The following is a 12,361-nucleotide window of genomic DNA, read 5'->3' on the forward strand; positions in this document are numbered from 1 at the left end:
ACAGTTGTATTTATGAATCTGGAGGAAAGAGGTCTGGATTAGATGTACAAATTTGGGAGCCTGGGCATAAAAAAAGTATTTAATGCCATGATACTGGATATCACCAAGGGAATGAGTTTTGACAGAGAATTGAAGGGGACCATGGACTAAGCACTGGATCAAACCAGCATTCTCGTCCTTGAAGAAAAGAGGAGGAATAGACAAAAAAGACTGATGGATTGACAAGTGAAGTAGGGAGAAACCTGACAGAGTGTGGGAGCCTGCAAGCCAAGTGATGAAAGTGTCTCCAGGAAGGAGTGATCAAATAAGTTTGACATGTAGTTATGAGTGAGTTGAATAGATTTGTAAAATGTGGAACTCACTCATTAGAATTAAATAAAAGATCAGTTAAGTAAAGATCACTTATCAGCAAAGTTTGATCTGATCATGAGCTCTAGAGTTAGATGGGGATTCAAATCCCAACTTCATCAATCACTATCCTTGGCTAGTTACTTCATGATTTCTGAGGCTGGTTTCCTAGACATCTGCCTCATAGATCTTCTGTGAAATTCAGTGAAATAGTTTGTGTAAACTCACCTATGAAATGCTTTGGAAGTAATGGGTACTTATCATTTAAAATTTAATGTGTAATACAAATAATACAAATATTAACATGAACTCAAATATTATATATTTGAAATATTATATGCATTATATAATTATATTATTCATTAAATTATATATCATATGATTTCTGCTATTTGTTATATTACTCATGATTTATTTACTCATTTGGTCTTTTAGTTATGTATCAAATATCCTTCAGCATTTACTCTTTGCCAGGCAGCACCTAAGAAAACAAACATAGACAAGACATGGAACTTATCATTCCTGTAATTTAAAGTACACCAGACTCTGGAACCGATACTCTACAGAATTTATTCCCCCATTTCATGCGAGGAATTTGAGCATGTCTCTATCACCTACCAGGTAGGTGACCTTAATATAAATAAGTCACTCAAACTCTCTGACCCTCAGAAAAATGGAGACACATTGTCACTATTTGCAAGGTGGTTAGAAAGATTAGCAGAGCCAGTAGATATTCTTACATCTATTACTAAGTAGGCATTCACAGTATAGATCTTATTAGTACTATAAATTCTGTACATTCTGTCAAAAAGAATGTGGACTTTCTTGAAGTAAATAATTTGTGGTTTTCACTTTTACTGAAAGTTGACATGTTTTTAAGACAGCATTAACTGACACCCTGATAAACAATCTTCCATTTGTTTATATTTACTTTACTCTGTCTCATTTCACAAAGAATTTGAGATAGTTTAAAAGGAGATTATGGAAAGTGATAATAATGATAAAAATATAAAATCACAAATGTATACATACAGAATATATATATGCTTTCATACTTATTTAATTTTTATGGTAGATTTCAAATTTAATTCTGAGCTTCCTGGCAGCCAGCACTAAAGGGAAATAACAGTTACACAATCTCATTATCAACAAAGAAGAAGATTCTAGATTCTCACCAAAGAAACAAAAGTTTGCTTAGCATTAAACTCTAAAAGATATTTCTTAGTCAAGACTTCATATAGGATATATGGAGTGATACAGATTGTAACTGTAATTATTTTTGTAACAAATGTAGTTATGAATTTTGTAGAAATGTTTCTTGTAATAACTTTTAATTAAAAATTTGAGTCCTGGGGCACCTGGGTGGCTCAGTCGTTAAGCGTCTGCCTTCGGCTCAGGTCATGATCCCAGGGTCCTGGGATCGAGCCCCGCATCGGGCTCCCTGCTCAGTGGGAAGCCTGCTTCTCCCTCTCCCACCCCCCCTACTTGTGTTCCCTCTCTCGCTGTCTCTCTCTCTCTGTCAAATAAATAAATAAAATCTTTAAAAAAAAAAAATTGAGTCCTAATGTAAAAAAATAACAGTAATAATTTTGTGAAAATGTAGTCCAAATATGGTAATATCAGACTACTTAATAATTCAAAAATGCTCTCTAATTTTCTGTGTGCATCTTATCATCCCTAATATATTTATATGCATGTTTGTTTATTTATAATATAATATATATTATATATTATACATATAATACATATATAATACATATTCTATGTATACATGTATACACATATATATTTTGCTATATTTACACTAATTTAGAATTTTTAGAGGAATAGATGAGCTTTAAAGTATCTATAACAAACATCGCTTCCCCTCTCAGACTTTCAGTGGGAGCTGGATGGTAGAAAAAGACCTGAGGGACCTGTGTTCTGTATTGCTAGATAAGGACAAAGGAATATTCCTGAGAAACTGAGCTAACATGGTAAGTTTAACATTCTATTAGAAAACTGTGACCTTTCCAGGATTTTCACATTGATGGACATCCAGGTATGTACCCTCACCACCATATGACACTAATTCTCAAAATGGTTTACAGACAATAACCAGAATTTTTCTCAGGGGGCATTTTTGGTCAATATCACATAAACAAATATACCTTTGAAGTTCCAATGGTAAGCTCAGTTGAAGATGTATCTTTCTAAGAATATAACACTACAATTTTCTTTATGTAAACCCAGATGCTCATAAAGGCCTCCTGGGCCTGGTTCACATGTGAAAAAGATCATCCAAGCATTGCTACTTTTGATTCTCTTAGAAATATATGACATTCTAGCTTGCAAAGATGTTTGTCTGTAGTTGTTGTCTTTTTTGTTTGGTCGTTGTTGTTGTTGTTGTTGTCGTCGCTGTTGTCAGTTCCCCCTTCTTTTTAAAAGTTCTTGGCCAATCCTGATTTCCCTTTAAAGATGCACTTGATGCTATTGGGGAAATGTCAGAAATAATGAAGAAAAATCCTAACATGCTGTCCAACTGAAGTCCATCTTTTGAAATGAAAAACATTCATAATGAAAATAAGTTGACAGCTTACTTGATGATATTTACAGCTGGATATGACGTCAATCGGAAGGATAGTACAGATCAATTTTAATGGCAAGCAGCTAAGCACGCTTATTGATCTGGCAGCTTGCTACTCTACAAATGGCAAAGACCATTAATATGCTAGCACCAGGGACATGGGAGAAGCATAAAACAACAAGTGACTTGGAGCCTTTAAAGTAGATAATTTAAGAGTGCTGATTTGATGATCACAAGGGAAAGTGTGAATTCATGATTTAACCTCCATTCACTACCTCTCAACTAAAAATTGATCGCCATCCTAGGAGTCATATTTCATTTGAGAGAAATTTAATATATTTCATAATTTCCTCTTTAAGCCCTTTGCTTTAAGGGATGTCATTTGCTGTCTGGCTAATCCTAAAGTAGACTTTTTTTTCCCCCTGGAAGTACAGAATCATTTCTGCTAGAGCAGAGTGACCATGTAGGTGAAACATGAATCAAAAGCATGTAAGAATACCATGTATCCCCTTTGTCTGTTTCCATATTTCCTTTCTACCCTATAAGGACAATAACATTAGTCCCTCCCTGGAATATAAAAATGGCTAAGATCATGTCTATTAAGTGCTGCTAGAAGACATTTATTTTAGGAACAGTAAAAGCCGTCAGTAGTACCCACACAGTAGTCAATATTACAAATATATATCACTTGAATGTGGCCACTGCTATTGAGACTAAAGTTTTCCTCGTCGGGAAGAGATGTGAATGCCCTGCTGATCACCAAATAAACTTTTCATTCGGACATTTCGCTTTGTATTTTAATATACCTAATGGAGTCTAACCAAATGGATGTTAGGTGGGCTGTCTGTAATAATGAACTTCCTAACCTCTAGAGATGCAGTACATCTGCTCAGATCAAAATGTGTTGTTTATGAAGCTCCCACACTCTGGAGACATATGTACAGTACCAATGTGAAAATAACAAGTTTCAAATTCTTCAAATGGTTCGTAGTCAGCCAGTGAGGAAGCATTAACCCTCACAGTGTGGAATGAATCCTTCTTCAAATCTGCAAATGGGGCAAATCCTTAGTAACAGTATCTGATATACAAAGATTCTTACCTGGTCATTGTTGGAAGGGAAAATAATAAATTTCAACCTGAAGAGCTTTGTGTTTTCCTGCATAAGTCCGAATGGCCTGTTGAGGTGAGAGTAGAGAAGAACCAAGTCAAGAATTCATGGTGATTTATGATCTCTTATAATCAAGACCTTTTCCCTCTTCTTTCTTAATGCTGACAGATTGAAATCCATATTTTGTGTGGTCTTATAAGAAATAAAAAACAACTATTAATTTCGCCAAATGCATATTCTCTATACCTATTGGCTAATAATACTCAGTGATGACCTTTGTAAGAAATTTGGGGTTACCAAGCCATTTATAAATCTTATTACTGATGTCCAAATAGAAAAAGGCAGTTCCAAATAATGGACTTATAATACTACCACTGTTCTCTTGTTTTCTAAATACCAGTTCTACTTTTTCTCATTTATTCTTCCTATCACTTTATTTATTAAGATTATTACTTCATTCTTTGGAAAAGTTTGGGTAAAACAAAAACAATTTCTTGCATTGAAAGCACATATTCTATTAATACTTTCTGGGTGAATAGGGATGGGGAAGGAATCCCTAAAATGTAGACATGTAACTTATTTCTAGCATCCCTTGCTATAAAGTAACTTGACATTAGGATTATTAATATTTATATTGTTTAAGAACACTATAGAATTCAATTACTTATCAACAGAAATCCACTGAATAGCTAAATGAGTTAATTCTAAGAAAGTATCAGAATATGAAATGCATATTTCATATATTAAATAGGAAAGATGTTAAACTTATTAAAGATGCTAAAATAATATTTGTTTAATGTTAAACATTTTAAATTTAGAAAGTTTTTTTAAATAATAAAGATATTAAAATGGAGAATCCCAAATACAGTGAATGCTGTTCAGTCTGCCTAAATCCCCTTCATTGGGTCCATGTAAGCTGCTATGAGTGTTGGGAAATAGCCTTTGACTTAAAGAGAGCCACTACACCTGGGAAATCACACACACACACACACACACACACACACACACACACACACACACTCATAGGAGAGGGAATGAGCAATCCTTACCCAATGACTAATTCACATGGAGGTACAAAAGGTTAGCTTCTTACCTCATTGTGAGAGACCAAATCTAAGGTACAATACATGCTTCAGAACTCCCTGTGGGATCAAGCTGAGAGCCACATCCTTGCTGAGATCCTTTCCCCATCATATTCTACTTCCTCTCTTCCTTTCTCCTAAGAGCATTCTCTCAATAAACAATGTGTACCCAAATTCCTGTCTCAGGCTCTGCTTCTATAGAACCCAAGCAAGATACCAAGTTAAATGCTGGATTCCCAAACACAGGAAGAAAACATACTTCTGAGGTACTTCCCTAATAAAGAAAATCTTAGCAACAATTTTATTTTGTTTTGTTTTGTTTCTAATAGGCAGTTCTGGAGAAAGGTTGGTGTAATAAAATGAAGCCATGGCAAGTGATTGAATAATTTCATACATCAATTAGAATTCAAATTTCCAGCTTTAGAAATTTTAACTTAGTGTGGGCTCTTACCTTGACACCTAGCCTCTTGACATCCCCTAATGTTCTTGTGGTGGCTTTGCTGAGGGTTATTTCTGAACTCAGCCCATACAGATCACTCATCTTCCCTCTTTATTCAGCCTCTCTCCCACCCTATTCAGTATTTTGTGTTATTTTATCCATCACTTCTAGGGCAAGGCTCTGAGCAGTACTATACGCAGTGGGAATAATTAAATATTTGTTAAATCTATTCTTTTGGCTATATGAATCAGTAATTGAGGTCTAAGAGAAAAAGCAGGAAAAGAGCTGTCCATTCAGTAAGTACAGCTAAAGACAAAAGAATGGGAAATTGCACATTCTCATATAGGTACTAAGACAAGAGACGGAAACCCGTCCCTAATCATTGTCACTGGCTCCAAAGAGGACAAGAGACAAGAGAGGATACCATTAAATTACTCATGACTCTTCTTGACCCCGAAAAAGAGAATATTTATTTCCCTTCAATTCACATATGCTGCCCAGAACTGAGCTTCCTGGAATTTCTATTAAGAATCCAGATTACATAGCAATAATTTTCAGGTGCCACGGTCTCTGCTAATAGTGAGCTCCAAAAGAAGGACAGCAGAAAGGAGACAAGCCATATGGCAGTCCAGAGCTGTAGAGATTCAGGGACAATTTGAATGGATATAAATTAAGGATAGAATTTAAAACATGTAGAAATCATAGTCCAGAAATTCAGGGTGCAAGAAATAGACATGATCTCATTTTTCTATAAGCCAACCTCATTTCTCTTTCAAACCCTACCCCTTGATTCTGTGGCATTAGCAGAAAATTTAATCTCACTATTGGGGGGGACACCCACCCCTCTTTTACAACATTGGTTAAGTCCCAGGAGATTTACATAGGGCCAGGGTCACTTGAAGACATGTGAGTAGGGGAATGTAGGGAAGGGAGTGATGGCTGGTAGTCACATAGTTTGTGGTTGGCCTGTCTCAGAGTCCTGTCCATAGGCTCCCTGCACCAGTGGGTTCTCCTGCAGGGCACTGCCTGGGCATCTCTGTGAGGCCACTGAGGTGCATATTTCGGCCATCCCCTCCTTGAGGTGATACTACCTGGCCAGTCTGCTGAACCCCTTTCTCAGGAGTTTACTGACCTCTCTACTCTCATTACTGTTCTGTATCTCTCCTCCTCCTCCTCCTCCTGGGCCAGGGGAATCCTTTCTGTTCTAAGGGGAAATCTCTCGATTTCTCTTAATGTTTGCCTCAAAAGCACTTCCTCTTTCTTGCAGTTTCAAATGTCAGTAGGCCTCAAGCTTGGTGGAGACCTCAAGTTTTGCCTGCTATTTAGTGGTTAATTTGCACTAGGGAATACAGGTATATTCCAATCTTGGACTCTATCTTCCTTTATTTTCTAAGGATCATACTATTTCCAATTAGAAAGGCTATTGCAAGTCATTCACGTTCTTGAAATTCATGGAAGTGTGTTCATCATGAACTTTTCTTACTCATAAGGTTTCCAGAGAGCCCTGTGAAATACTCCCTTTAAATGTTCACCCATATTATTCCTATATATTAAAAGTCTGTTAATGGTAAACTATCTTGCACATCAGAGAGCGCCTGCCAAGTAAATTCTCAATGTTTCCAAAAGAAACAAATGGAAATGGGAGAGAACATGCCTGGTAAAGATTAGGAGGCAAGTAACATGGGCAGCAAGTTCAAGAGATGCTGGTTTAGCCTTCAGGCAGCACCAAACTTGCAAGGCTGGCACCACTTTCAAATCAGTTTCAATACTCATCCACATCAGAAATGCAAAACAGGGGCACCTGGGTGGCTCAGTCCATTAAGCATCTGCCTTTGCCTCAGACTGTGATCTCAGGGTCCTGGGATGGAGCCCTCCATCTCGGGCTCCTTGCGCAGCGGGGACCCTGCTTCTTCCTTTCCCTTTGTCCCTCCACACCCCGCCCTGCTTACGTGCTCTCTCTCACTCAAATAAATAAATAAAATCTTGAAAAAAAGAAATATAAAACAACTCTACATCACGAGAAAAATCCTTTTACTACGTAGAAAACAGAATTCTCCATTCATAGGGGAAAAAAAAGAGTTAAAATCTTTTCTGTTTTCAACTCCCAACTAGTAAAGTTTTTGAGAAATCCTAAGAGATGGAAAGGAACCAAGTTGAAAGTCATTCCCTTTTCTTTTTGATTTATTTCAATCTCTTTTCACAGAGACAGCCATTGAGACAAGTATTTTTTATGTCAACTCACTGAGGACTTGACTGCAGCCATCGGAAAGACGCAATAATTGATTTCAATAATTAATTCCTGCTTGCCAAAGTAATGTTGCTTATGCACTCCTCCTCAGGCCCCAGTTAAAAGGAACTCAGAGGCAGGAGTGCATAAACAGCTACATTACTTTGGGGAGTGAAAGTCCCCTAACATACTGTAGATTTGGGAAGAGCTTTTAGGCCGGGGGCTATTTGAAGTTAATTCCTAGAGAGTTTGCTATTACCTCATGTTGTCCATGATTTTCTAAAACCAATTCAGAGGAGTAGAAAGCCAAGTGGAGAGCTTGGTGCCTTTGCAACAATTGATCTCAGCTCAATCAGAAAATCCACCTTCACACTATATCGAAAGTTCTCTCAAAAACAAAAGAGGGAGAGAAAGAGCTCTGGAAGGTAGGGCATCAGGAAGAAGGAGAGCTGAAAATTGAAAAAGAATCAGAAATGAATACCATTTCTGAGGTAAACAAAGTGGAAAATGCTATTTGGGAAACCAAATGACCCCTGGTCCCTTTTCATTTAAATGATTTCTAAAACCCAGAACCACTTCTAACTCTAGTCAAAAGTGTTAAAATGGAGCTATTTTATGGTTCTTTCAAAAGAGTTAAATACGCTGTGCTATCTTGCATGCCTAATATAAACAGAAACTAAACTGACTCCATATGACAGTATTTTATTGCTTCCTCTAAGATATTTCCATACATTTTAAAAATAATATTTTGTATGCCTTAATACGACGATATAAAAATAAAACTCAACTCAGAGGCAATACTTTAGAATATTTATCCTTAACAGAAAGGCTGTTAAATACTCAGATCTTTGCAAACTTATCACTTAAAAATTACTTTAACCAGCTCCCTCACCCCAGATTATATACCCAGCTCCCCTTAACCCAAAATGTGTCACAACACAGGCTTTTCACTAATAGGGGAATTTACAATCCCAAACTGATTGTGATGTCAATGCTTTATTGTTAATGAAGGCCTATAAAGGACTGGGAAGCATAAATGGAAAGCAGGCCCTTATTAGGCATGGACCATACACAGCCATGCCCAGGTACAAGAACCGACCTCTTGTTACTCCTTGGTCCCAGGGCGATAAGGTTCCTGATGTAAAGAACAGATTAAAAGTAAAATGAGACCAGATGTTTTTCCTATTAGATGGATTAAGTCAGACCAAACCTAAAATTAGGAAAACACGCAGGGCTGATTTACTACCATGCTGTGATGGGTGCTGCGCTGGGAGCTGCGGCCAGGGGCCGCGGAGATAGCTCTCCGTTTATTAATGGGGCTCCGGGAGTGGGAAGGCCTCACCCCTGACTGCTCTAAAAATGCTGAACGAGGGCTCCAGCCTGGTGATGAAAGCTGCTGTCTGAAGGTGGACCCTTGGTAAAAACAACATTAAAATCAACTTCAAATACAGCTGATGGTACAAAGGGGAGAGGGAAAGGCTCAGCTTTAGTATCTTCTTGAATAAAAATATTTTAGAAATAAAAGTACCAAATTAGCCCAACTCCAAGCATTTTTTCCCCTGAAAACACAATCTTGTTATGAGTAGGAAAATCAACTTTACTGAGTCTCACGTGGACCAAAATCAGACAGTTCAACCCCAAAGTGTTTCTTTGCATGCTGAGCTCAGAGAGTGTCTAATGGAATAAGGCTATTGTAAGAGTTTGCCAGATTAACCTCCCCGGATAGGAGTGAGGCCAGGTTTAACAAAATAAAGAGTCAGGATGTTCAGAAGCTCTGCTGAAACTGCTGGTCCTTTGACCAAATGGAGCTCCTTGCCAAAAACTCAATGCAAGAAAGAATTATTTGAAGAATAGCCTGTTATCTTGAAAGCTTATTTAAAACTATAAATTTGAAGGAAAACTTAAAAATGTGCTTTTTCAGACAGTGGATTCATTATACCAAATAATCTTTGGACAGGTGCACCCTTGGGAGAGTCTCAAAAAGTAAATTTCTTCCTAATTCTGCTACGTTGTTCATATCCTAGGTACTTTTCAGTATCTTTCAATAAGATTTGTCGTTACCATTGTGTGTTTTGTTTTTGCTTTCATTCTGCATCCTCAGTCAATTCACATCACTTATATGCCCACCCATCTCCCTTAGGTCTACATTACTCTAGTTCTCATAAGAAAAAGTTTGCTGAAGAACAGAAAGCTGGCAAGAAAGCAAGCCTTAAGTCTCCTCCCAAGACCACTCCCTCAGTCATGGGGACTCCTGCGAAGATTATTTTGTACTTTTGCAGAAAGTATGATGATGAATTTTCTCAGTGTAAATTGCATTTAGCCCTCAAAACTCCATATGTATATATGAGGTTAAATAAGTGTCACTTTTTGCCAGCGAGGAGTGAGTTAATGGTGACTTCTGTGAGTATTTGGCTTACCCTAGAGACATAACCCAGTATCCCCGGGCAATCAAGGAGGTCCACATGGGGTGTTGGTAGGAGAAAAGGGAATACACACAAACCCCAATATAAGACCAATAGCTGGCAGAGGATATGTACATAGCTAGAGACTGGATGCCTAAGCCAGACCAGAAAACAGGAAGGTAAGAGAAGAACACAGTCATGGCTTCTAGGGAGTCAAGAAACCAAGCCAAAGGAAAAATAAAGGGACACTAAAAGGAAGAAAAAATCTCTCTCTGTCTCTCTCTCTCTCTCTCACACACACACACACACCCCCCACAGCTGAGAGGGTGATAATTCCAGTTTTGCTTTTTTTTTTTTGCTACAAAAGGCAGATTCAGATAGCAATCTCTATAGGTGAAGTAAAATGACACAACAAATACCATCCTGAAACTTTTAAGCAGGCATTTGGGAAACCTGCTGTTTGTACGCATAAGCTGTTAGCCAGCAGATGGAAAAATATTACTTTTGTAAGAACAAAGGGTCACCACCTAATTTATGGCACCTACTGTCTCAAAATATTGCTCCTCTATTTTTTTGTAACTGAGGGGACGCATCAGAAATTACACTATAGCAACAAGAGTATTTGTTGTACTTGAACATGTTAGTTTGGGACTCATCTCTCTTACACCAATGATCAGGCGCATCATTTTGAAGTGTTTGACCTTATATATTATTTTCATTTGCAGAACACCAGAAATGTGATGTATTCTAACATGGTAGACTGTATCCCAAAACAGACGTGGTTAATGCATGGTTTGAGTGTGACAGTAACGTAGTAAAATGCCTACATTATCATAATATGCTGATGGTGATGTCATTCAACGAAACTTATCTTTCTGGCCAGGCTCTTGACATTTAGTATGATTGCAGTTCTTTGGGAAAGGATGTCTAATTCTCCCAAAAAGAAGAAATCTGGCACTAGACAGTCCAAGTTAAAGTAAACATATACTTTGTAATCTTATTTGGACTTAATATTTTCTTAAGTCTAGAATTCCTGCAGCATTTTCTAGCTTGCAGAGTTAAGGGCAAATTTATGTCTACTGTCAAAACACTTAATCCAGCTTTCTTCTATGTTATAAACAAATGTTCTTGTTGAGTGTGAGGTGGGAGTCATGGAGTTGGGGGAGAGATGGGCTGTGTATTTATGTGTTTGTAAAAAATCTCTATGAGACTGTCATCACTCAAAAACTATAGTTTCCTTGAGGACGAGTTACCCCATCCCTAAGAGAAATGGCTCTTTGATTTAGTTACAACTGAATGTTTCTACAGGTAGGTACCTTAAACATCACACAACTGAGAAGACTATTTGCAAACTAGTTCTTCCATAAGCTGCATTCTTGGTGATAAATGCTAGTTAGTTCATGGCTTGATAAAATGTAGCTCTAGAAAACATAAACATGTCTGAAATTTCTTGAGATAGTAATGAAGAAGTCTAGATTTTAAAGAACTATCATGAAAAATCAGTGATTAATCTTCCTCCGATGGCACATTGTTCCCATTAACATTTAGTGTAGTCCTATATTTACCTTATGAAACAAATAATTTTAATAGATGAAAACAAATAATTTTAATAGATGGTATTCATTTTGTGAAAATTCCAAATTAGTAACAAGTTTTACAGAAGGTGTAGCTTTTGTATTCTTTTTACAACTGTTGCTACAGTAATCACATGGCAGCCTGGGATCTTAGGAACCACCCAAATATCCCCTTGCCTCTAGACATGACTATATTTAAACCAGAAAGATGACTGTTCATGCTTTTCTTTAAAACCTTAGAGGAAGCATATAGTAGTTAGATTATCATGGTAACTATGCAATATCTGTGAGTAATATATACAACTGCCTTTTTATGGCTACTGCATTAAGAGTATTTCTGTTCATTCCATTTTAAATTCTATTTGAATGGAAGTGTGAATTCACTGTTAAATAGATACATAACCTATGTAACTCAAGAGAGAATAGAATGTCAAAGAATGAAAATTGTTCTACATGAAAATCTTGTTATATTACTTTGGCAGTATTAAATTGGTAAATTAATAAAAACGTTCAGATGTAATTCTCTTTATGCAATGATGTACTTCTGAAAACGTCTGCAAAATGAATCATATTGAAAGCTTTCTATTTTAAAGGAATCATATGGTAAATACTTTA

General features: G+C 37.0%; 1 protein-coding gene across 9 annotated transcripts in view; it reads right to left on the reverse strand.

The window, feature by feature from the left end:
- The window catches only part of LOC144378832 (uncharacterized), a 542,559-nt gene that overhangs the window by 273,137 nt on the left and 257,061 nt on the right, over positions 1 to 12,361 (reverse strand). For all 9 annotated transcript variants that reach the window (XR_013440596.1, XR_013440597.1, XR_013440601.1 and 6 more), the window contains one exon: positions 4,014 to 4,089. Coding sequence is in view for 3 of the 9 variants with exons in the window: in XM_078053411.1 (XP_077909537.1) it covers positions 4,014 to 4,089 (76 nt within the window). In the remaining 6 variants the exon portion in view is untranslated. The remainder of the gene's footprint in view (positions 1 to 4,013; positions 4,090 to 12,361) is intronic.

This window comes from Halichoerus grypus, chromosome 8 (assembly GCF_964656455.1).
Source record: "Halichoerus grypus chromosome 8, mHalGry1.hap1.1, whole genome shotgun sequence".
NCBI lineage: Eukaryota > Metazoa > Chordata > Mammalia > Carnivora > Phocidae > Halichoerus > Halichoerus grypus.